Raw genomic sequence first — 27,074 nt, forward strand, 5'->3', positions numbered from 1 at the left:
AACAGGTGTGATCACTGTAACCATGCTGAAGGTAGCACTTGTGCTTGGATGCCTCCTGAGCCTCGCTCTGGCTCATCCTGTAAGTGTAACACTGTCATACTCGATACCAGTGTTCTGACACCACTTTAACTGTGATAGTATAATGTTGGTAACATTAAACTTGTGGATTTACTACAGGTGGAGCACAAACGAGTTGCTCGGTCTAGCTCTAACCCTGGCTCGTATTCTCATGAGGTGAGTGCTCTCACTTTCCTCTTCAGTTCAACATTCAACACATCTGAATGCCAGTGACTGTAAAAATAATTTAAAATCCTCTGTAAATCCTGTGCATTTGACAATGAATGTTTCTGATTTTCTCAAAGGTTTTCAGACCATGGCCTAGGCCAGTGCCAGTGCCTAGGCCAGTGCCTAGGCCAGTGCCAATTCCAGTGCCAGTGCCTAGGCCAGTGCCAGTGCCAATACCTGTGCCAGTGCCAGTGCCGGCCCCGGCTCCCCCTGCCCCCCCTGCCCCTCCGGCCCTCCCGGCGTTTGTCAAGAACCTTCTTGATGCCCTCACCAAACTAGTAGCTCCCCCTGCCCCCCCAGCCCCTCCGGCACCACCGGCCCCTCCAGCACCCCCAGCACCCCCGGCACCCCCGGCACCCCCAGCCCCTCCGGCCCCCCCAGCCATCCCAGATTTGGTCAAGGACGTTCTTGATTTCTTTGCCACCCTACTGTAGCAGCTCCACCTACTCCTCCTAAAAAGTAAAAGTCAAAATGTAACCAGAGATTGAGGAGTACAGAAAAAACTGTTTTGTTTTCTCTTTTCAAATTGTAATGATGTTATCTTAACCATGATGTTGTTACACTCATCATTGTAGTTCACTCAAACATGCGGATCCAAATCACTTTATTCTCTGTACTATCTGCACAATAAACTTCATAAATAGAAAACGTGGACCAGATGTGTTTGTTCTTCTTAAAATCCATATGTATGAGAAACATTAATGAGTTGTATAGGAAGGTGTGCATCAAACAAATTATTAGATATGTACATCATAATAAAGCAGCATAAAACAGAGCTCAGGAATCACATCCAGTTTCAACACCTTCACTGTTTCCCAACACTTGTGAGTGTCTGACTCTTTGAAGGACTGTGGTCAGAAGGAGCCACCACATGAACAGGTTTCATCAGATTATATTTGTACAGCACATGTTAGGTTGTTGTTTACTCTCCATTAAAAAGATTAAAATCAAGTGTGGGAGGTACAGCTGACTTTTTTCAGTTATTAGTCCAAATAAAGGTCTGTCAATTAATGTCTTTTTATGAGCTGCAACTTGCTTTGAATAATAAAATCAAAAAAACATTTGAATCAGTAATTGGGATGTAAGATTATTCACTGATGTTTTATTACATGTCCCATGTAGTGTTCAGTGTCTACCACAAAACGTACAATTAATCACAGTAAGTGAAAGTACACTGCTGTCCCTTTTCCCTCCCTTGGAGGCCATTTACACGTTGCCGGCTATTTTCATAAACGGACATTTCACCATCTCTGTTTTCAAAAAGATCTTCGTTTACACTTACCCGTGTATATATACACAAGAGCATGCCAAACCTGTAGGTGGCAGTGTAACGCGAAGCTCAAGCCTTCCATGTATCCATTGTCACCATAGCAACATAGGTCGCACTTTTGACACAGGCGCAAGTTCCGGTGCATACTGTGACGTTGGTTGCCTATAACTCCGTTTATCTCTGTTTATCTCAGTTTACATGCAAACGTGCAACCGGAGTTTTCCAAAATCTCCACTCTGGCCGGAGTTTTTAGAAAGACTCATTTTCAGAGGAGAAATCTCCGTTTGTGTGTAAACGAAGGGCACAAACGAAGGAAGATGTCTCCGTTTATCAAAATCACCGTGTACATGTAAATGGCCTCTTGTAGATCTGCCCAGGTGTGCTGCATTACTTAACGAGGTGCAGTGCACCTGGCATGGAGGAGATGCTTAAGAGCTCCTGTGCCAGCAGCAGAGGAGAGAGGCCTCTGGTGTGGAGACTGCTGGTCCTGCTGCCTCTCAGCCTGGGATTTTTATTGTCTTGTTTGCTTGTTTCACTTGTAGCAAGTGTTTGAGTGTAGATGTCATCTGTTTGGTTAAATTATTCATGGTTTCAGCGAGGTTAGTTAGCTGTCTTGATATGCTGGTCAGGGTTGGGGTACCTCAGCAAGTTGTTTTTTCTATTTTTTGCGCTGTGCTCAGCAACTTGGTTGTGTTTTCTTTTTGTTTGAGATGACAAGGTTTTGTTTGGTCACAGTTTTGTGTAGGTGTGATAAATACATTAAATCACACCTACATCATTAAAGCCTGAGGCTGATCGCCCGCTGAGGGTGTAGCAGGAAGGTGAAACATGGCATGTCCCTTTCTGAATGAAGTCGTGGACGTGGAGGCACAAATAATTCAAAGGCTGTTGCATCAGGAGAGGGTGATAAAACCTCGTTTGGATGTCCTATCGTTCGCGGAGGAGTATCTCTATGAAAGATACCATTTTAGCTCACACTCCATCATTTATCTGAACAATCTCCTCCAACCATATCAAACATCACACATTGTGGATTTGCATTATCGTTGGAGCAAATTTTATGCATTGCCCTTTGATTCTTCGCCAGCGTCATTTTCCTTTATAACACTGGGGACACTGAACACATCAGTAAGGCAACAGTTTGTCAGGCCGTAAGAAAAGTGATGCTGGCTCTGAAAAGACTTTTGCTTGCTTTTGTGGTTTCCACTGAGCATCATCAAAGAGGAATTCCACAGAACTGCAGGTTTGTCAATGTTAATAAGAAATGAGTCTACGTGGATACATGATGCAATTATTTATAAGTACTTTTAATACATTTAAGGATTCCCTGGTGTAATTGGCTGCATTGATGGTACTCCCGTCCCCATCATAGCGCCATCTGAGAATGTAGACTATGTGAATCGTAAGTCAATTCACAGCATCAATGTGCAGGTAAGACGAGGCAGAGTATGTACTGTCTCTCAAAAGTTTCACTTCAAGACTGCAGATACATTACACAATTCAGTTAATTACAAGCAAAAACACAAGATGAATTAAAAGAGAAAATCTACATTTTACTCTCATGTATGAAATTAAGATACATTTGTCTTAAGAACATTTTTTTTTAACTTTTACATCTGGGCAAATGTACCTGTGTCTCTCTAGTGGGTTGATTAAGCCAGCTAACACATTTATCCATGAGTTTTCCTGGAAGTGTGTTTTAAAAGCAATGACTGCAGCCACAAACATTTTGACATCTTGCTCTATATGATCTCTTCAAGTCTCTTCAAGCCTGCTGTTGCGTAAAGTACTAATGATGGTTCTCATTCTGCACTGAAGGTGATATGTGATGCAGCCCACAGTGCTGAAGCCAAATGGCCAGGCTCTGTCCATGACTCACGGATTTATCGTGAGTCTACACTGAGCCATAAATTTGCACAGGGTAAGTTAAAATTTGATCTTCCCTCCTCCAATAATTATGGGAGAAAAATGTCAAAATTGTAACCTGTACCTCCACCACTCATACAGGACAGTTTAATGGCATCCTACTTGGTGACAGAGGATACCCCTGCCTGCCCTCTCTGATGACCCCTGACCCTGGACCACAGCAACGCTACAACCTGGCTCACTGCAGAACCAGAGCGAGGATTGATGTCCATTGCCATTCTCAAGACCCGCTTCCAGGATCACGCTAAAGTGAGCATGTGACATGCATGTGGCCTGTGTCACGCTCCACAATATTGCTATATTGAGAGGAGAGCATCAACCTGCCGTACAGAGACATGACCCAGAGGAAGATCATCTCTTCCACCCCACCGATGGGCAGGATGGACAAGCAGTGAGACACACTGTCTCGCAACCATTTTTCTTAGTAATCCCCTCGTTACCTCCCACCAGTCCCCTGTCAGATGCATTTTTGTTTAAGCATTCTTCACTGCTTTCAAGTGAACTGAGGACAGATCATTTCTTTCAGATGTGATTTTATTTGTCTGTGTTCTTCATTTCCTGCAAATAAAGAGCATGGTGCTTTAATATTAAAGCACAGTGTCCGTAAAGCAGTTACGGACACTGTGTCTCCATCATCCTCCTGTGGTAAAGAGGAACAAAAATGTTGATGTAGGCCACTCAAAACCATCACACAAACTCTGTGCAATATTCACTGACTTACAACCATGTGAAAATCTGCAGTGGCAGGAGGCTCCAGGAGGGTAATCGCTCCATCAGCAGGAACTGTTGCAATATAACAAAGGTGAAATGTCAACATCAGGGTTAAGTTGTGCAGAGTGGATAAAGGGACCCACAGTTTCTTGTGTACTCGCAAATAGTGAATATACCCTTTATATAAGCACTGGTATCCTGAGGGCTGATGGGCTCTGATGAGCTGTCCCCTGGGATGCCCTCAGCAACAGGCGGCCCACTATTTTGGCTAAGAGTCAGCTCCTCTGTGTGGGTGAATGGGGCTGATGGTGGCCCACCACCTGTTTTTTGGGCCTCAGCCTTCTTCCTGTTGGCTACAGTGACATTCAACAATTCAGTTAACCTCAGCCTAAGTTTTGTGCTTGATTTTGAGTTGCTGCCAAGTGCGTTTTGGCCCCATTGGATTACAGCTGAATAAGAGGATATTGCAAATTATATCAAAATATATGAACAGTTTTAAGATATAAAAATGTTTCTATATTTTCTGTATATCAGACACGCATTAACTTTTGTTAACTTTTCCTATGCCACCCGACACTGTTTGGCTGCAGCTGCTGCGTTAGACTGATGTCTAAAGACATGTTCTGATTCTGCACATGCAGTCATTAGCATGTCTAATTCAGTACGTCGCTCTGCCTTTAACTGTGCTTGAGAATCATTTCATCTCCACTCCACTGATGATGGCTTTATAAGCTCATTGTGGACGTGCTTCCCTCAGGCTGAACATACTCAGAGTTGATTGATTGGTGGTGTTAGGGCTATATGTGTTTTGTGCTGCTGTCCCTTTTCCCTCCCTTATAGATCTGCCCAGGTGTGCTGCATTACTTAACGAGGTGCGGTGCACCTGGCATGGAGGAGGTGCTTAAGGCCTTGCTCAGACTGCCAGCCAAATTCCGAGCTCCTGTGCCAGCAGCAGAGGAGAGAGGCCTCTGGTGGTCCTGCTGCCTCTCAGCATGGGATTTTTGTTGTCCTGTTTGCTTGTTCTACCTGTAAGTGCTTTTTGAGGGTGTTAATGTGGTTATTTTGGGTCAGTGTTGGAGTTTTGTTCGCCCCATAGGGCCGCCTAAGGGTGGGGCTCAACACTTCGGCAGTGACTTGCGGCATCAGACGGGGACGAAAAAAGCCTTGCTTTAACGTAAGCATAATACACTGCTGGTCATTGTCATAGTTTAAGGGCACTCAGCTCTCACCTGGGAGAGTGACGTTTGCGTCCCATAAGATCATAAAGCCAGACCCTGTTCTGTTTTCCTAAACCTAAGCATGTGCGTTAGTTGTTGGAGGAAAGAAAACATCAATTTGCGGTGTTGTACTGACGTAGTGTGTTTTTATTTTGACAGAGACAGTACGAGAACCTAACCTATGTAACTTTACTTTCCTTCCTATCCTTCCTAACTTCACTTGCCCAAACCTTAACTACTTTAACTACAAACTTTACGTTAAGTATGTAACATGAAAATATCCAACCATTATTCTATTCCTAAACCTAACCTACATTATTTTCTTTAGCTATGTTTGTATCTTTTTGTTAAGTATGTCATTTTTTAATTTTTTTTTTAATGTGCATTATGGTAGGATGTAATATTAACCATTGTTTGAGTGTAACCGGTGGACTCTAGTGATGTCTGCGTTGTGTAGATACAAAGAAGCCCAGACCGTGGATCTTCGGAGGCGATCTCCGTTCATTCCTCTCCTGACAACAGGTGGCAAAAACAAAATCCTCTGTCAAACACAACCATACAAACTCCAGCCTCTACACAAATTAAGCCACATAAGATTATGTCAGCATAATCTGCAACAGCAAAAGGGGAGAGGCAAGGCGGGAGACACCCCTTTATAGGTGGGGTACCCCCAAAGGTGAACGTAGGGGTACAAAAACTGGGTATCAAACGTTCCACATATTAGATAGGAGTTGTGCAAATTTGCAGGAAAGTCCAATCAGTCTTTTTTCAGCATTGGCACTATAAAAACAAAATCAGAGAGTATGGCAAAATGCCGCCTACCTACTTTTGTTTATACAGAATGCGCCTTTTCGGGGCAATGGGGGGCGTGAGCAAGTAACAAAACGTGTAGCTCAGCGTGTGACGTAAACAGTGATGTGGGAGGGAAGCCGCAGCTGGTCAGTCCTTCGGTGACTCTCTCGTAAGTTGGCACGTCCTTCCCTGTCCCCGTCATCTGACAGTTAATGGCCTTTTCGTTTGCAAGGACAAGGAGGGCACGCAATTCCTTGTCCCCCCAGTTGCTTATCTTTACAGTGTCTGTCAGAGTTGCGTTTTCCTCTTGCTACTAGCTGCTCGCTAATTCCTGCTATAAGCTGTTTCCTGTTTATCCACCGCCAGTGGGTCCTACGTGCGGCGTCATCAAAATCTCTACGCCGCACGTAGGACCCACTGGCGGTGGATAAACAGGAAACAGCTTATAGCAGGAAGGAGGAATTGCGTGCCCTCTCTATGACACTTGTATCTCGACCAGTAGCCTACTTTTGCTGCGTTTCCTGATCCTCTATGGTACACAAATACAGTATAGCCTAGTATAATCACATATCTGAACAACGGGACATCGGACTAATGGGATGTCGGACCAATGGGCTGTCGGACCAATGACATGGACCCCCCCTCGGAGCCTCCTAACGACACATAAACACGCTGATGTGACAATGTGTAAACATGATAGCAATTTTAGCTTACAATGCTAAAAATAAGGCTAACGTCTCCGTCGAACAAGTAAACAAGTGTTGACAATATTGCAGACAAAAAATGTTTCGACGCCGTCTAACCACACAAAAAACTAACGGCAGCTTTCACAGTCAAAAGCCAGCATTGGCATACAGTTATCTATGTCACAACATCTACAATATAAACGAAATACTACCTGCTCAGCAAAAACTCTGTTGTATCAGCATCACTTTTCAGGCCCAGGTCTTGCCGAGAGAGCTTTCTCCATCGGTCAAAGGATGACCCGATGTTTACTCTGCTACCCTCAATTTGTCACATTTCCTCTTCGTTTCTGCCTTTTCAGAGGCAGACTTACGCTTACTTTTGGGGCAAGCAGAGGCCGCTTGCTGCTGTCGCTCTCTTTATTTTCCATATCGAAACTTGTGTAGCTGAATCATAGCCTGGTTCCAGACCATAGACCCCGCCCACTCAACTGAGTAGGCTTGCATTACTGGTCTGACATACTTCAATGAATTTGCGATTTGTCTCGTCCAAACGATGGACAGACCAATGAACGCCGGGGGTGGGGGCGAGTCTAGCGATTAGCCGATCAGTGCCACGCTGATGTCAAGCTGTACGCTGGTGGGTAACTGGTTAGGATAGCAACAATGGCGACCGCTACAGATCCTACAGACCACATTAACGATGCTATCGAGGTATTTCGCCACTACTCGCGTTAATGGAGGACCAAATTAAGGAAGCTGCTAAACTGGATTTAACGGCAATGCAGCTGGGCGTGCACGACGACGGAGACATTTTAAACGGGCAATGCTCGCTTGTTTTCGGCACCCCCGAGGCACGGATACTAATGACGTCAGATTCTGGGTGAGTCGTTGATCTCTACTGATTGGTTAGGGAAAAAATCAAATTCCCTCCCCCTTGTAAATCGCCTTCAATGGAAGCCATGTCAGACTGAAGGTTCTGGGAGCTTCAGTCTGATACTCAGGCTAGCTGAATCATTCAGGGCCTTACAAATCGCTCGTACTTTCAAATGCGGAGGAGGGTTAGGACGAGGCGGGACGAGGAGCAGAGGAGTGTCAAAATGGAGCGAGGGGATTGGATGAAGGGTAAGAGAGAGAGAGTGCAAATTTGAGCAAGGAGTAACTCCCATGGGGACCGGATGGCTGTGATTGGTCAATTTCTTTGAATGGAATGGATTTTTTTGGTTCCTTTTGCTCTTCACATTGTGTCGCTAGCACTATTGGGCCATAACCACCATCTAAATGATGTTAATAATAGTGATCAATCTTTCTAAACGTAGACCATACCTTTAACTTTTGTTCTTGCCCAGCTGTGTTTCCCCCCGATGCCACCGAGCACTGTTAAACTACACTGAACAAAAATATAAACGCAACACTTTTGTTTTTGCTCCCATTTTTCATGGGCTGAACTCAAAGATCTAAAACTTTTTCTACATACACAAAAGACCATTTCCCTCAAATGTTGTTCACAAATCTGTCTAAATCTGTGTTAGTGAGCACTTCTCCTTTGCTGAGATAATCCATCCCACCTCACAGGTGTGGCATATCAAGATGCTGATTAGACAGCATGATTATTGCACAGGTGTGCCTTAGGCTGGCCACAATAAAAGGCCACTCTGAAATGTGCAGTTTTGCTTTACTGGGGGGGTCTGGGGGGGTCAGAAAACCAGTCAGTATCTGGTGTGACCACCATTTTCCTCACGTAGTGCAACACATCTCCTTCGCATAGAGTTGATCAGGTTGTTGATTGTGGCCTGTGGAATGTTGGTCCACTCTTCAATGGCTGTGCGAAGTTGCTGGATATTGGCAGGAACTGGAACACGCTGTCGTATACGCCGATCCAGAGCATCCCAAACATGCTCAATGGGTGACATGTCCGGTGAGTATGCTGGCCATGCAAGAACTGGGATGTTTTCAGCTTCCAGGAATTGTGTACAGATCCTTGCAACATGGGGCCGTGCATTATCATGCTGCAACATGAGGTGATGGTCATGGATGAATGGCACAACAATGGGCCTCAGGATCTTGTCACGGTATCTCTGTGTATTCAAAATGCCATCAATAAAATGCACCTGTGTTCATTGTCCATAACATACACCTGCCCATACCATAACCCTACCGCCACCATGGGCCACTCAATCCACAACGCTGACATCAGCAAACCGCTCACCCACACAACGCCACACACGCTGTCTGCCATCTGCCCTGAACAGTGAAAACCAGCATTCATCCGCGAAGAGAACACCTCTCCAACGTGCCAGACGCCATCAAATGTGAGCATTTGCCCACTCAAGCCGGTTACGATGATGAACTGCAGTCAGGTCCAGACCCCAGTGAGGATGACGAGCATGCAGAAGAGTTTCCCTGAGACGGTTTCTGACAGTTTGTGCAGAAATTCTTTGGTTATGGAAACCGATTGTTGCAGCAGCTGTCCGGGTGGCTGGTCTCAGACGATCTTGCAGGTCAACATGCTGGATGTGGAGGTCCTGGGCTGGTGTGGTTGCACATGGTCTGCAGTTGTGAGGCCGGTTGGATGAAATTGTCTGAAAACGCCTTTGGAGACAGCTTATGGTAGAGAAATGAACATTCAATTCACGGGCAACAGCTCTGGTGGACATTCCTGCAGTCAGCATGCCAATTGCACGCTCCCTCAAAACTTGCGACATCTGTGGCATTGTGCTGTGTGATAAAACTGAACATTTTAGAGTGGCCTTTTATTGTGGCCAGCCTAAGGCACACCTGTGCAATAATCATGCTGTCTAATCAACATCTTGATATGCCACACCACACCGGTGGGATGGATTATCTCGGCAAAGGAGAAGTGCTCACTAACACAGATTTAGACAGATTTGTGAACAATATTTAAGGGAAATGGTCTTTTGTGTATTTAGAAAATGTTTTAGATCTTTGAGTTCAGCTCATGAAAAATGGGAGCAAAAACAAAAGTGTTGCATTTATATTTTTGTTCAGTGTAATTACAATTCGACAATATAAAAAACTAAATGTAGATCAATTTATTAATGATATAACTGCAATTAACTGGGATAGGTATCAGTTAATACCAGATGTCCAGGATGTGTGGGATTTTTTACATTCTGAACTGAATACAGTTATTGACAAACATGCTCCTCTGAAAACTACCAAAGTAAAAGGCAGGCACCTTCCATGGATAAGTGCTGACTTAATTAGTCTTTTCAGGCAGAGAGATGCTGCACGGGCCACATTTCATTAGTCTAAGAATCATGCTGATTTGGATGAATACAGGAGGCTACGAAATCTAAGTAAAACCATGGCGAGAAATGCCAAATCTAATTATTACAAAGAATCTCTACTGAAAACTTCAAAAATCCTAAACAATTCTGGGCTAAGATCAAAACAATAACTAATGCATCTAACAAATCTGTACCTAAGCAAATTAAAGTTAATAATAAAATCTTACAAGAACCACTTTTAATGGCCCAAGCCTTTAATAAGCACTTCTCATCAGTTTCTTCTATAGTGCCTGAATCATCTTTTTGTGGTAATTTACAACCTAGTAATCGAAGCCAAATTTCTAAAACTATCAGCTCATGTACTTATGTATCCTCTATGTGATCTCTTCAATATGTCTCTGTCCACCTTTGAATTACCCAGTATCTGGAAATGTTCCCACATCACTCCCTTACATAAAGGTGGCGATGTATTAGATCTGAACAACTATAGACCAATTTCTGTCATCTGCTCTGTTGCTAAAGTGTTTGAAAAATTAATTTATAATCAACTGTCATGCTATCTTAATCAAAACAATATCCTGTCACCTTTTCAGTCTGCCTTTCATTCCAATGACTCTACAATTGCTGTACTGCTAAAACTAACTAACGGTATTCTCACTGCTTCGAACACTTCTGAACTAACTGGTGCAATTTTCATTGATTTGACAAAGGCTTGGCTTGACTTGGTTAATCATTACATTCTTCTGGATAAACTTCACGCTATTGGCCTTTCACGCACTGCATTACTCTGGTTCAACTCATACCTTCACAATAGAAAACAATGTGTTGTTATTAATGGAAACAAATCTGACATTTTAACTCAACAGTATGGTGTGTCTCAAGGATCAACGCTTGGTCCATTTCTTTTCTCCATATTTATTAATGATCTTCCCTCTATTTGTAAGTGTTCTGTTCAGCTTTATGCTGATGATACGGTTATATATACACATCACATACAAATATAGTACAGATTGAAGCAGACTTACAGTCTGATTTTAATAACTTACAACACTGGCTTGCAGTTAATAAGTTACTCCTCAATAAAACTAAATCACATACTATGATTTTTGGCACTCAACAGAACATCAAATCCAAATGCAAAACACATTCATGTCGTATTTCCTGTCTGGATAGCACTACATTGCAGAAAGTTGACCACACCAAATACCTGGGCCTATACCTTGATTCTGAGCTTTCTTTTAACTACCATATTAATCACATTGTACATAAAATGAATTATAGTCTTGGTCTCCTTTTCCATTCCAGAAACTGTTTCCCACTTATAGTCAGAAAAAAGATTGCTCTTCAACTTATATTGCCAATAATGGATTATGCTGATTCTGTGTATTGCATTGCTTCTAATACCTCTCTTGCTCCTCTTACTGTAGTTTATAATAGATTGTGTAGATTTATTCTTAACTGCTCATTCACAACTGATCACTGCACAGTGTATGAACTTCTTGACTTGCCCACACCTCATATAAGAAGACAGATTCACTGGTTGCAATTTATCTTCAGATGTGTTAATTTCAACTATCCTTTTTATTTGAAACAGCATTTGGTTCCTTTTCCCTCCACTCATCACTTAAGACATACTGTACAGCTTTTCTTTTCAGTACCTAATGTTTCAAAGTCCACATCAAAAAAAGCTTTTATGTTTAAAGCGCCTTCTGACTGGAATAATTTACCAGTAAATATTCGCTCCATTTCTTCTTTCAGACTGTTTAAACATGCCTTGGCAACTCATTTTCATACCAACTGTACATGTAGACTATAACACCTTTCCAATTTTATCTCATTTCTCATTCTTCTGTCTTTACTGAACCACTCAATTTCACTGACATTTTACATTTTACAGTAACACTTGGCTATATTTTTAATGATCATTATTCCCTGTTATTTATTATGTTGTAACTGTAGGCTCTGTGTGACTTTTTGTTGTTGTTGTTGTTTGTTTTGTGTTTTTTTTGTTTTGTTTGTTTGTTTGTTTCTGTTCTGTTGTGTTTATCTTGGCAGTATGAGTGTAATGTTTTTGTGGTATTTTGTTCAGGACCCCCTCGAAAACGAGATGGTACATCTCAAGGGGTTATCCTGATAAAAGAATTTCATGTAATCAACACAGCAGTTGATCTCACATCCAAAATGCACCAGTGCAACCAAAACACTACATATAAGTCTCAAGATCAGCTCTTGTACTCATTACACAACAAAGTTAAACAACACTAACAACAGATAGCAGTGCAATATATATCACTGCTGTCTTTAAAGGTATCTTTTATTTATCTATTTACTATGAAGATTCAGTCACACTCAAAATTAATGCACTCATTTATTGCATGGATGGCACAGCCTCACAGTTAATGTTGCAGAACAATGTGTCCTCATGTAACAGGGTCAAATATACAGCTGTAATGTGTGTGACAAGTCAAATGTACAATTGTAATGTTGAGTATTACAATTAAACAAAATGTGATTCAGTTGGTGTTACCTGACATGCTTAGGCCTCCGTGCTCAATAGCCCCTTTTACACTGCCCGATTTTCCGCAAATGTTGGGGCGTTTTGCCGGCAAGCTGCAAGCGTTTAGACACACAGAGCCGGATTGGTGAGTTGATCTGAGGTGCCCAATTTTCCGCCTTGTAGGGTAGACATATTGGCAGAACCCTTTTAGTTTAAAAAGACTGAGGAGGCCTTCCGCAACGGGAGGGGCTGTTGATGACTTGTGGGAGGAGCTGTTGATGACGCCGCACGTAGGACCCACTGGTGGTGGATAAACAGGAAACAGCTGATAGCAGGAATTAGCGAGCAGCTAGTAGCAAGAGGGAAACGCAACCCTGACAGACACTGTAAAGATGAGCAACTGTGGAGACAAAGAATTGTGCACCCTCCTTGTCCTCGCAAACGAAGAGTCCATTAACCGTCAGATGATGGGAACGGTGAAAGACAGGCCAACTTACGAGAGAATCACCGAAGGACTGACCAGCCGCAGTTTTCCCACATCACTGTTTACGTCACACGCTGAGCTACACGTTTTGTTACTTGCTCACGCCCCCCATTGCCCCAAAAAAGGCGCATTCTGTATAAACAAAAGTAGGTAGGCGGCATTTTGCCATACTCTCCGATTTTGTTTTTATAGTGCCAATGCTGAAAAAAGACTGATTGGGCTTTCCTGCAAATTTACACATCTAATATGTGGAACGTTTGATACCCAGTTTTTGTACCCCTACATTCACCTTTGGGGGTACCCCACCTATAAAGGGGTGTCTCCCGCCTTGCCTCTCCCCTTTTGCTGTTGCAGATTATGCTGACATAATCTTATGTGGCTTAATTTGTGTAGAGGCTGGAGTTTGTATGGTTGTGTTTGACAGAGGATTTTGTTTTTGCCACCTGTTGTCAGGAGAGGAATGAACGGAGATCGCCTCCGAAGATCCACGGTCTGGGTTTCTTTGTATCTACACAACGCAGACATCACTAGAGTCCACCGGTTACACTCAAACAATGGTTAATATTACATCCTACCATAATGCACATTAAAAAAAAATTTAAAAAATGACATACTTAACAAAAAGATACAAACATAGCTAAAGAAAATAATGTAGGTTAGGTTTAGGAATAGAATAATGGTTGGATGTTTTCATGTTACATACTTAACGTAAAGTTTGGTAGTTAGAGTTTGGGCAAGAAAAGTTACATAGGTTAGGTTCTCGTACTGTCTCTTTCAAAATAAAAACACACTACGTCAGTACAACACCGCAAATTGATGTTTTCTTTCCTCCAACAACTAACATGCGTGGTTAGGTTTAGGAAAACAGAACAGGGTCTGGCTTTGTGATCTTACGGGACGCAAACACCGCTCGCCCAGGTGAGAGCTGAGTGCCCTTAAACTATAACAATGACCAGCAGTGTATTATGCTTACGTTAAAGCAAGGCTTTTTTCGTCCCCGTCTGATGCCGCAAGTCACTGCCGAAGTGTTGAGCCCCACCCGGCGGCCCTATGGGGCGAACAAAACTCCAACACTGACCCAAAATAACCACATTAACACTTCAAAAAGCACTTACAGGTAGAACAAGCAAACAAGACAACAAAAATCCCATGCTGGGAGGCAGCAGGACCAGCAGTCCCCACACCGGAGGCCTCTCTCCTCTGCTGCTGGCACAGGAGCTCTGAAGCACCTCCTCCATGCCAGGTGCACTGCACCTTGTTAAGTAATGCAGCACACCTGGGCAGATCTACAAGGGAGGGAAAAGGGACAGCAGTGTACTCTCAGTTACTGTGATTAATTGTACGTTTTGTGGTAGACACTGAACACTACATGGGACATGTAATAAAACATCAGTGAATAATCTTACATCCCAATTACTGATTCAAACGTTTTTTTGATTTTATTATTCAAAGCAAGTTGCAGCTCATAAAAAGACATTAATTGACAGACCTTTATTTGGACTAATAACTGAAAAAAGTCAGCTGTACCTCCCACACTTGATTTTAATCTTTTTAATGGAGAGTAAACAACAACCTAACATGTGCTGTACAAATATAATCTGATGAAACCTGTTCATGTGGTGGCTCCTTCTGACCACAGTCCTTCAAAGAGTCAGACACTCGCAGGTGTTGGGAAACAGTGAAGGTGTTGAAACTGGATGTGATTCCTGAGCTCTGTTTTATGCTGCTTTATTATGATGTACATATCTAATCATTTGTATGATACACACCTTCCTATACAACTTCATTAATGTTTGAGAAACAAACACAAACACATCTGGTCCACGTTTTCTATTTATGAAGTTTATTGTGCAGATAGTACAGAGAATAAAGTGATTTGGATCTGCATGTTTGAGTGAACTACAATGATGAGTGTAACAACATCATGGTTAAGATAATGTCATTACAATTTGAATAGAGAAAACAAAACAGTTGACATGACAAACTGACACAAAACAAAGCTCATGTCAAACATCTGTCTCATTAAATACTGTTTTTTTTCTGTACTCATCAATCTCTGGTTACATTTCAGATTTTACTTTTTAGGAGGAGTAGGTGGAGTTGCCATTTTGGAAAGCAAATCAAAAAAGTTCTTGACAAAATCCAGGAGGGCCGGGGCAACCGGGGCAGCCGGAGCAGCTGGAGCTGGGGCCGGCACTGGCACTGGCACAGGTACTGGCACTGGCACTGGCACAGGTGCAGGTGCTGGCACAGGCTTTGGCCTGGCCTTTGAGAAAATCAGAAACATTCATTGTCAAATACACAAAAGAGGATGGTTTTTACAGTCATTGACATTCAGGTGTGTTGTATGTTGAGGGATAGTGAGAGCACTCACCTCATTGGACCTCGAGTCAGAGTCGGACTCAGACCGAGCAAGTCGTTTGTGCTCCACCTGTAGTAAATCCACAAGTTTAATGTTACCAACATTATACTATCACAGTGGTAAAGTGGTGTCAGAACACTGGTATCGAGTATGACAGTGTTACACTTACAGGATGAGCCAGAGTGAGGCTCAGGAGGCATCCAAGCACAAGTGCTACCTTCAGCATGGTTACAGTGATCACACCTGTTGAAAAGGAAATAATAAAGACTTCATTAACAACAGCAAAATCACAACCATCCTCACACAGAAAATACAGAAACCATATATATATATATATATATATATATATATATATATATATATATACATATATATGTAAATGTTCACCTTTTAGTCTTGAGCAGAGTGTCTCGCAGATGGTCGAGGAGGTTGTTGTAGTGCTGCTCTGAATGTTGGGATTTTCTTATATACACTTACAGGAGCACATGTCACCTCATTAGCATTCAGAATTGTTGGGAAATCCTCTTTCTCTATATTTCAGGGTGTGGCTACTGATCAGAGATGGAAACCACTCCTGGATCAAATGATATGATTCATTTCAGAGCTATTTTAACAATGGCTCATAACAGAAATCATATAGTCCATTGGATTGGATTGTTTACACCAATCTTATTATCAGTTTTAGTTTTGTCAGAACGTTTATATCACTGCTGTTGTGTAGGTTTAGTCTCTATCTCCGCCCTTCAGTAACGGCAAATCAGAAAACAGATGCAGTTCCAGCAGATGTGTTGCAGCGTGTTTCAGAGGTGTCCCATAAGATAATAACAATACATGCCTTGCCTAATTTTGATGGAGGCTCGTTCACAACTGGACTTTTATGGTATTAATTTTGTCTGTAGGCTGCAGCACAACAAAGTAGGAACAATTAAAACAGACAAGACATGTTATAAAACATTATTAAACAATCTTACATCCCAATTACTTATTCAAACTTTATTTTCCTTCTATGCTGCAGGAGGATATAAGACAAAAGATATGAAACATCTAATATCACAAACATACAATAGAAAACAAAACCCCGAAAACTGCACTACTGTCTTTGTCAGATGGATACAGTCATTTAACTGATTTTATCATTCAAAACAAGTTGCAGCTAATGAATAGACATTAATTTACAGACTTTTATATGGACTAATGACTGAAGCTTTACCTCCCACACATGATTTTAATCTTTTTAATGGAGAGTAAACAACAACCTAACATGTGCTGTACAAATATAATCTGATGAAACCTGTTCATGTGGTGGCTCCTTCTGACCACAGTCCTTCAAAGAGTCAGACACTCACAGGTGTTGGGAAACAGTGAAGGTGTTGAAACTGGATGTGATTCCTGAGCTCTGTTTTATGCTGCTTTATTATGATGTACATATCTAATCATTTGTATGATACACACCTTCCTATACAACTTCATTAATGTTTGAGAAACAAACACAAACACATCTGGTCCACGTTTTCTATTTATGAAGTTTATTGTGCAGATAGTACAGAGAATAAAGTGATTTGGATCTGCATGTTTGAGTGAACTACAATGATGAGTGTAACAACATCATGGTTAAGATAACGTCATTACAATTTGAATAGAGAAAACGAAACAGTTGACATGACAAACTGACACAAAACAAAGCTCATGTCAAACATCTGTCTCATTAAATACTGGTTTTTTTTTCTGTACTCATCAATCTCTGGTTACATTTCAGATTTTACTTTTTAGGAGGAGTAGGTGGAGTTGCCAGTTTGGAAAGCACATCAAAAAAGTTCTTGACAAAATCCGGGAGGGCCGGGGCAGCCGGGGCAGCCGGGGCTGGGGCTGGGGCCGGCACTGGCGCTGGCACAGGTACTGGCACAGGCTTTGGCCTGGCCTTTGAGAAAATCAGAAACATTCATTGTCAAATACAAAAGAGGATGTTAAATGGTTTTTACAGTCACTGACATTCAGGTATGTTGTATGTTGAGGGATAGTGAGAGCACTCACCTCATTGGACCCCGAGTCAGAGTCGGACTCAGACCGAGCAAGTCGTTTGTGCTCCACCTGTAGTAAATCCACAAGTTTAATGTTACCAACATTATACTATCACAGTTAAAGTGGTGTCAGAACACTGGTATCGAGTATGACAGTGTTACACTTACAGGATGAGCCAGAGCGAGGCTCAGGAGGCATCCAAGCACAAGTGCTACCTTCAGCATGGTTACAGTGATCACACCTGTTGAAAAGGAAATAATAAAGACTTCATTAACAACAGCAAAATCACCACCATCCTCACACATAATCATTATATTCATATAATTACCTTTTAGTCTTGAGCAGAGTGTCTCGCAGATGGTCGAGGAGGTTGTTGTAGTGCTGCTCTGAATGTTGGGCTTTTCTTATATACAGTTACAGGAGCACATGTCACCTCATTAGCATTCAGAATTGTTGGGAATTCCTCTTTCTCCATATTTCAAGGTGTGGCTACTGATCAGAGATGGAAACCACACCTGGATCAAATGATGTGATTCATTTCAGAGCTATTTTAACAATGGCTCAGCACAATTCAACTAAACAGCCAACATAATTACTTTTGGTAAAAGCAGAAATATCAAGGAAAAATGACCAAATCAACAAAATCTGCAAGTCTACAAAATTGGGAAGGCGAAACGCTGATGCAAAAATGTCCTTCCTGAAAACAAAAGACTGCAAATGTGTATTTTCCTTCAGCTTTTCAAATTTAAGAAAAGTTTTGTTTTTCTTTTGTTTTTTTAATTTTATTAATTTGTGATGATGGAATTTACTTTACTTGTTTGTTTGTTTTTTTCCAAGGAAAATCCTCCATAATCGGCCATATCTTTCAGACTGGAATGCCAATTACCCTTTTCACGCACAAGTAATTAAAAATATTAATAACACTTAAAAATGCCAAGCTGACATCTGATATATTGATTCACAGAGGAAGTGGCAACCTGAGATACAGTGTGTGCTGTACAAATACAATATCTATCTATCTATCTATCTATCTATCTATCTATCTATCTATCTATCCATCCATCCATCTATCTATCTATCTATTTCTAACCCTTTTTAGATAGGAATTGTGCAAATTTGTAGGAAAACCCAATCAGTCTTTTTTCAGCATTGGCAGTATAAAAACAAAATCGGGGAGTGCAGCAAAATTCCGCCTGCCTACTTGTGTTTATACAGAATGCGCCTTTTTCAGGGCAATGGGGGGGCGTGAGCAAGTAAAATGTGTAGCTCAGCGTGTGGCGTAAACAGTACTCTCTCGGTTCTCTCATAAGTCGGCCTGTTCTTCACCATCCCCGTCATCTGACAGTTAACGGCCTCTTCGTTTGCGAGGGCAAGGAGGGTGCACAATTCCTTGTCCCCCCAGTTGCTCATCTTTACAGTGTCCGTCATGTTTGCATTTCCCTCTTGCTACTAGCTGCTCATTCCTGCTATCAGCTGTTTCCTGTTCATCCACCGCCAGTGGCTCGCACGTGCAGCTTCATCAACAGCTCCTCCCACAAGTCATCAACAGCCCCTCCCGTTGCGGAAGGTGGCCTCGGTCTGTTTAAACTAAAAGGGTTCCGCCAATATGACTACCCTACGAAGTGGAAAATTGGGCACCTCGGAACAACTTGCCAATCCGGCCCTATGTGTCTAAATGCTTGCAGCTTGCCGGCAACACAGCCCAACATTCATGGAAAATCTGGCAGTGTAAAAGGGGCTTATCTATCCACCTACCTACCTACCTTACCTACCTACCTAAGAATACAGATACACATCTTTCTACACATCTCCATTAATGTTTCTTACATTTGAATTTGAAGAAAACCCAACATTTTTCTTCCTTGTTTTCCATTTTGAAGTGTATTTAAAGTGTCTTTGATCCACATGTTAGATTCAATTAGAATGAAACCTATGACGTGCAATACTGGTTTTCATTTAGCCTACTTATTACATTTTAGATTTTATTGTGTAGCAGAAGCTGCACTAGTATTTGTAGCATGTCACTTTTCAGGTTGTTAAGAAAGTCTGTGAGACATTGTAGGAAATCCACTGCAGCCGTGGTAGTAGTCACCGTGGTTGGCTTGGTTGTGGGACTCTTAAAGAAAAACAAAGGCATCCAATGTCAGCTGTACAGCAGAGGAGTCTCTAAGGAATTTAGCAGTGACTGACTTTCAGGCGTGCTGAATGCTGAATTGTAGAGGAGAGAGAAAGCACTCACCTCATTGGACTTTGAGTCAGATCTCTGATTACATTTCAGATTTTACTTTTTAGTAGTAGCAGGAGGTGGAGTTATTAGTTTACTGAGGATGCCAATAAGATCTTGCCAAAATTTTGGCACCGTCACCGTCTGTGGCCCAGCAGCCTTCAAGAAAATCAGAAACATTCATTGTCAAATACGCATAAGAGGATGTTAAATGATTTTTACAGTTATTAACATTCAGGTGTGCTGAATGCTGAATTGTAGAGGAGAGAGAAAGCACTCACCTCATTGGACTCCGAGTTAGAGTTGGAGCTAGACCGAGCAAGTCGTTTGTGCTCCACCTGTAGTAAATCCACAAGTTTAATGTTACCAACATTATACTATCACAGTTAAAGTGGTGTCAGAACACTGGTATCGAGTATGACAGTGTTACACTTACAGGATGAGCCAGAGCGAGGCTCAGGAGGCATCCAAGCACAAGTGCTACCTTCAGCATGGTTACAGTGATCACACCTGTTGAAAAGGAAATAATAAAGACTTCATTAACAACAGCAAAATCACCATCCATACGTTTTCGTTGATTATAGTGTCCCCTTTGGTCAAAGCGGTATGACACCCACAGCCTGGTGTTGTAAAATTCTGACTGCAGTCGGCATTCGGCTTCATTCATAAAATCTCGACTGCAACCGGCAATTACCGCATGCATTTGTTTTGGAGAGCGAGAGGAAAATCATAAATGTTCTGGTGTAGCTCTGAATTTCTTATAAACTGAGAACAACTGCCTGCTGTATATTTGTGTTCATGGTCACAGTCACAGATAATTTTGTGGCGTTTGTTGTAACGTTACTAGACAAAAGCGGTTCACATCAGCTAACGTTACATTTAGCTTGCTTATAACTTCCATGTTGTCATATATTGAAGTGAAACGACGTCTAACAAGTTGCGGTATATTCTCTAAATAAAAACAAAAATTACATACCTGTCGATTAGGAAAAGGGCCAACTCGGGATCAGTTTTAAAACCTTTCAAATCTCTCAGCTCTCTCCACTTCCAGGTGCATACCACCATCTACTGTACAAGAGTGTGCAATGTGTCCGAAATCATTCACTACTCCCTACTACATGTCATTTAGCCTGTTTCTTAAATCCTACTCGTAAACACGGCTCCTTCTTCTTCTGTGGTTTAATGGCTGCTCCAACAACTAACGCACATGGTTAGGTTTAGGAAAAAAGAACAGGGTCTGGCTTTTAATCTTACGGGGATGCAAACACCGCTCTCCCAGGTGAGAGCTGGTGTTTGCTGGACCCATCTCCCACTACTCCCACCGCCTTAAAGCTATGGTCTATGTTTAGAAAGACGATGAGAATGATTTGAAAAAAGCATTCCTCCCTACACACACACACCTCTGTGCTCCATGATCCCTCCCCTCCGATCTCGTGTCCCCCACCCCTCGGAGCCTCCTAACGACACATAAACATGCTGATGTGACAATGTGTAAACATGATAGCAATTGTAGCTTACAATGCCAAAAATAAGGCTAACGTCTCCGTCGAACAAGTAAACAAGTGTTGACAATATTGCAGACAAAAAATGTTTCGACGCCGTCTAACCACACAAAAAACTAACAGCAGCTTTCACAGTCAAAAGCCAGCATTGGCATACAGTTATCTATGTCACAACATCCACAATAAAAACGAAATATTATCTGTTCAACAAAAACTCCGTTGTATCAGCATCACTTTTCAGGCCCAGGTCTTGCCGGAGCTTTCTCCATTGGTCAAAGGATGACCCGATGTTTACTCTGCTTTGAGCCCTCAATTTGTCGCATTTCCTCTTCATTTCTGCCTTTTCAGGGGCAGACTTACGCTTCCTTTCGGCCTTTGCCGGTGGGGCAAGCAGAGGCCACTTGCTGCTGTCGCTCTCTGTATTTTCCATATCGAAGCTCGTGTAGCTGAATCGCTCAGGGCCTTACAAACCGCTCTAACTTTCAAATGCGGAGGGGGGTTGGGACGAGGCGGGACGAGGAGCAGAGGAGTGTCAAAATGGAGCGAGGGGATTGGATGCAGGGTAAGAGAGAGAGAGTGCAAATTTGAGCAAGGAGTAACTCCCATGCGGACCGGATGGCTGTGATTGGTCAATTTCTTTGCAGGCCTGCAGCCGCCAGAGAGAATGGATTTTTTTGGTTCCTTTTGCTCTTCACATTGTGTCGCTAGCACTATTGGGCCATAACCACCATCTAAATGATGTTAATAATAGTGATCAATCTTTCTAAACGTAGACCATAGCTTTAACTTTTGTTCTTGCCCAGCTGTGTTTCCCCCCGATGCCACCGAGCACTGTTAAACTACACTGAACAAAAATATAAATGCAACACTTTTGTTTTTGCTCCCATTTTTCATGGGCTGAACTCAAAGATCTAAAACTTTTTCTACATACACAAAAGACCATTTCCCTCAAATGTTGTTCACAAATCTGTCTAAATCTGTGTTAGTGAGCACTTTTCCTTTGCCGAGATAATCCATCCCACCGGTGTGGTGTGGCATATCAAGATGCTGATTAGACAGCATGATTATTGCACAGGTGTGCCTTAGGCTGGCCACAATAAAAGGCCACTCTGAAATGTGCAGTTTTGCTTTATTGCGGGGGTCTGGGGGGGTCAGAAAACCAGTCCGTATCTGGTGTGACCACCATTTACCTCACGCAGTGCAACACATCTCCTTTGCATAGAGTTGATCACATTGTTGATTGTGGCCTGTGGAATGTTGGTCCACTCCTCTTCAATGGCTGTGTGAAGTTGCTGGATATTGGCAGGAACTGGAACACGCTGTCGTATACGCCGATCCAGAGCATCCCAAACATGCTCAATGGGTGACATGTCCGGTGAGTATGCTGGCCATGCAAGAACTGGGATGTTTTCAGCTTCCAGGAATTGTGTACAGATCCTTGCAACATGGGGCCGTGCATTATCATGCTGCAACATGAGGTAATGGTTGTGGATGAATGGCACAACAATGGGCATCAGTAGGCTATACAGGAGAGTTCATGGAGGAGTTCATGGATGTTATGAAGGCAGCTTCAGCAGCTTTGTGGTCGCTGAAAAATCGTTTTTCTCCATCAACTACAACACTCAGAGTGCAAGGATAACAAAGGGAATACTCGAGACCCATTTCCCGGAGCCTCCGTTTAATCGTTTCCTCGTCAAGTTAGTGCTATAGTCCGGGTAGATGAAGATGCGGCTGCCGATAAAAGTCAGATCTATTTTTCCACGAGCTAGGCGAAGGATCTTTAATTTATCTTGAAAGTGGAGCAACTTGATCAGGATAGGCCTAGGACTGGGTCTCTCGTTTGAGTGGACTTTGTGGACAGGAGTGCGGTGTGCCCTCTCGATAGCCGGCGGTGTGGGAAAGTCGTCTTTGCCCAGGAGTTGAGGGATCAGACCAGCCATAAATCCAAGAATGTTGTACCAGAGGCCCTCTGCGGCCTCTGGTATCCAGAGAAAGCGCAGATTTGCAGATCTGCTCCGATTGTCAAGATCCTCGACCTTATCAACCAGGTATTTATTATCATTTTCGAGTTGTTTGACCCGGGTAGGTTGTCTTCATTTACTCCGACACGTTGTTCCAGTAGCGACACATGATCCCCTAATGTGGATAGGGATCTCTCCATACCACTCAAGGTGCCAAAGATCGGATCAACTTTAGTGTCAAACTAAGTCATTGAATCCTGTTTAACTTGATGGATGGTATCGTGCAGAGACTTCATTTGGATTGGATCCATTGTTTGATCAGTTGTTGGCGATTTGATTTCCTTAAAGATATGAGGAGTAAATCTGTCACTTAGTCAAGCCAGTCACGCGCCTTGTTAGGTTAGTCCTACTAATTTGTTAAATGTAATTTAATATCAAGCAATGCATGGCCACAGGTTTAAGATGAAAAAAATAGCAAGCAGACCATGACTCAGACTGGCTCACTCACACTGCGGCCATCTTGATAATTAAACGTAATTGAAACTGAAACTGTAATTGAATGCCACATACCATATAATCCAGGTTTGGTTTTTAATCCCTGATCATTAATCAAAGCTTGACATGTGGAAGTAGAAGATTTCCTAATATTTACAGTTTCCCAACAATGCTGTATGTCAATGAGGTGACAGCCGCTCCTGTAAGCATATAAAAGAAAGGCCCAACATTCAGAGCACAACAATCTCCTCGACCATCTGTGAGACAGTCGGCTCAAGACTCAAAGGTGATGATATTTATATATATATATGGTTTCTGTATTTTCTGTGTTAGGATGGTGGTGATTTTGCTGTTGTTAATGAAGTCTTTATTATTTCCTTTTCAACAGGTGTGATCACTGTAACCATGCTGAAGGTAGCACTTGTGCTTGGATGCCTCCTGAGCATCGCTCTGGCTCATCCTGTAAGTGTAACACTGTCATACTCGATACCAGTGTTCTGACACCACTTTAACTGTGATAGTATAATGTTGGTAATATCAAACTTGTGGATTTTCCACAGATGGAGCACACACAAGTTCCTCGGTCTGACTCCAACTCTAACTCGGGGTCCAATGAGGTGAGTGCTTTCTCTCTCCTCTACAATTCAGCATTCAGCACACCTGAATGTTAATAACTGTAAAAATCATTTAACATCCTCTTATGCGTATTTGACAGTGAATGTTTCTGATTTTCTTGAAGGCTGCTGGGCCACAGACGGTGACGGTGCCAAAATTTTGGCAAGATCTTATTGGCATCCTCAGTAAACTAATAACTCCACCTCCTGCTACTACTAAAAAGTAAAATCTGAAATGTAATCAGAGATCTGACTCAAAGTCCAATGAGGTGAGTGCTTTCTCTCTCCTCTACAATTCAACATTCAGCACACCTGAAAGTCAGTCACTGTTAAATTCCTTAGAGACTCCTCTGCTGTACAGCTGACATTGGATGCCTTTGTTTTTCTTTAAGAGTCCCACAACCAAGCCAACCACGGTGACTACTACCACGGCTGCAGTGGATTTCCTACAATGTCTCAGACTTTCTTACCATGCTGAAAAGTGACCTGCTACAACTACTGGTGCAGCTTCTGCTACACAATACAATCTAAATGTAATTAATTAATAAGTGATTGAAAACCAGTTTTGCATGACACAGCTTTTGTTTTGTGTCAATGTATTACGAAGAACCAACAATTGTTTCTTTTGTTTCATTCTAATTGAATCCAACATGTGGATCAAAGACACTTTATTCTGAATAAACTTTAAAATTGGAAAACACAGAGCAAAGATTTGGGTTTTCTTAAAATGCATATGTAAGAAACATTAATGGAGATGTGTAGAAAAGTGTGTATCTGTATTCTTAGGTAGGTAGATAGATAGTTGGATAGACGGATTGTTTCAGCACCTTCAGTGTTTCCAAACACCTCTGAGTGTCTGTCTGAGCTTTGAGAGGACTGTGGTCAGAATGAGCCACCACTGTTTCATCATATTGTATTTGTACAGCACACACTGTATCTCAGGTTGCCACTTAGTCTGTGAATCAATATATATTTATTAACTGCTGCTTGTTTTAAATAATAACATTAGTTAAATGTAATGGGAAGTGTTTAATTAGTTGCTGGATATCAGCTGATCATTTTTACTATGTTGTTAATATTATTGGTGCTACATTACAAATGACAAATGATGGTCATTGCGTATTATAAATTTATGTTGTCGCAACTTTATATTTTCCTAAATTTGAAAAGCTGAAGGAAAATACACATTGGCAGCCTTTTGTTTTCAGGAAGGACATTTTTGCTGGGTGCAACTATGACAAGGTTTTGTTCTGTCTGCTGCACAGCATCAAACCACGACAGGAGTGTTTCAGAAAAAGGAGCACCTTGCTTGCCCAATTTTGTTGTTAGTTTCCACTTTGTTTTCCTGTAGCCTACAAAGTTAACACCATACAAGTCCAGTTATGAACAAGCGTCCATCAAAATTAGGCAAGGCATGTGTTTCTCTTAGCTTATGGGACACCTCTGAAACACGCTGCAGCACATCCGCTGGAATTACAGGAATTATCCTGAGTGGCCGCAACGACCTGGCAGAGATCTGCGCTCTACTGAGTGCACTTTTCTAGTTCCATCTGTTTTCTGATTTGCCGTTACTGAAGGGCGGAGATAGAGACTAAACCTACACAACAGCAGTGATATAAAATGTTATCTGACAAAACTAAAACTGATAATAAGATTGGTGTAAACAATCCAATGCAGTGGACTATATGATTTCTGTTATGAGCCATTGTTAAAATAGTTCTGAAATGAATCATATCATTTGATCCAGGAGTGGTTTCCATCTCTGATCAGTAGTCACACCTTGAAATGTGGGGAAAGAGGATTTCCCAAGAATTCTGAATGCTAATGAGGTGACATGTGCTCCTGTAAGTGTATATAAGAAAAGCCCAACATTCAGAGCAGCACTACAACAACCTCCTCGACCATCTGCGAGACACTCTGCTCAAGACTAAAAGGTGATTATATGGTTTCTGTATTTTCTGTGTGAGGATGGTGGCAATTTTGCTGTTGTTAATGAAGTCTTTATTATTTCCTTTTCAACAGGTGTGATCACTGTAACCATACTGAAGGTAGCACTTGTGCTTGGATGCCTCCTGAGCCTCGCTCCGGCTCATCCTGTAAGTGTAACACTGTCATACTCGATACCAGTGTTCTGACACCACTTTAACTGTGATAGTATAATGTTGGTAACATTAAACTTGTGGAATTTCCACAGATGGAGCGCAAACGAGTTGCTCGGTCTGAGTCCGACTCTGACTCGAGGTCCAATGAGGTGAGTGCTCTCACTATCCCTCAACAATCAACACACCTGAATGTCAGTGACTGTAAAAACCATTTAACATCCTCTTTTGTGTGTTTGACAATGAATGTTTCTGATTTTCTCCAAGGTTTATAGACCACAGCCTAGGCCATTGCCAGTGCCTGCACCAGTGCCAGTGCCTGCGCCAATTCCAATTCCACTGCCAGTGCCAGTGCCTGCACCAGTGCCAGTGCCAGTGCCTGCGGTTGTCCAGAACATCATTGATTACTTCGCCAATCTATTAGCTCCGCTTATTCCTTCTAAAAAGTAAAATCTGAGCAGAGATTGATGAGTACAGAAAAAACAGTATTAAATGAGACAGATGTTTGACATCAGTTTTGTTTTGTGTCAGTTTATCATGTCAACTGTTTTTTTTTTCTTTTCAAATTGTAATGACGTTATCTTAACCATGATGTTGCTACACTCATCATTGTAGTTCACTCAAACATGCAGATCCAAATCACTTTATTCTCTGTACTATCTGCACAATAAACTTCATAAAC

At 42.1% G+C, this 27,074-nt stretch overlaps 1 protein-coding gene and 2 long non-coding RNA genes across 5 annotated transcripts; 2 read left to right on the top strand and 1 right to left on the bottom strand.

The window, feature by feature from the left end:
* Positions 1–27,074, top strand: LOC117254679 (uncharacterized). 2 transcript variants are annotated; one of them, XR_013490842.1, is made up of 3 exons: positions 1–79; positions 26,488–26,544; positions 26,660–27,074. It is a non-coding gene; the product is annotated as an uncharacterized LOC117254679 (long non-coding RNA). The 2 variants fall into 2 exon arrangements; XR_004501496.2 differs by lacking the exon at positions 1–79 and adding an exon at positions 26,323–26,389.
* LOC144462586 (uncharacterized) lies at positions 14,939–15,910 on the bottom strand. Its single transcript, XM_078166748.1, has 4 exons — positions 15,866–15,910; positions 15,648–15,721; positions 15,491–15,547; positions 14,939–15,382 (listed from the first exon to the last, which is right to left on the bottom strand). The coding sequence occupies exons 2-4, from the start codon at positions 15,702–15,704 to the stop codon at positions 15,191–15,193; spliced, it is 306 nt and encodes a 101-aa protein (XP_078022874.1). The 5' UTR covers positions 15,705–15,721; positions 15,866–15,910; the 3' UTR covers positions 14,939–15,190.
* On the top strand, positions 22,778–24,966 carry LOC117255890 (uncharacterized). 2 transcript variants are annotated; one of them, XR_004501581.2, is made up of 6 exons: positions 22,778–23,271; positions 23,867–23,965; positions 24,068–24,141; positions 24,240–24,296; positions 24,419–24,562; positions 24,686–24,966. It is a non-coding gene; the product is annotated as an uncharacterized LOC117255890 (long non-coding RNA). The 2 variants fall into 2 exon arrangements; XR_013490841.1 differs by having other exon boundaries at positions 22,778–23,965.

This window comes from Epinephelus lanceolatus, chromosome 3, assembly GCF_041903045.1.
Source record: "Epinephelus lanceolatus isolate andai-2023 chromosome 3, ASM4190304v1, whole genome shotgun sequence".
Classification (NCBI taxonomy): domain Eukaryota; kingdom Metazoa; phylum Chordata; class Actinopteri; order Perciformes; family Serranidae; genus Epinephelus; species Epinephelus lanceolatus.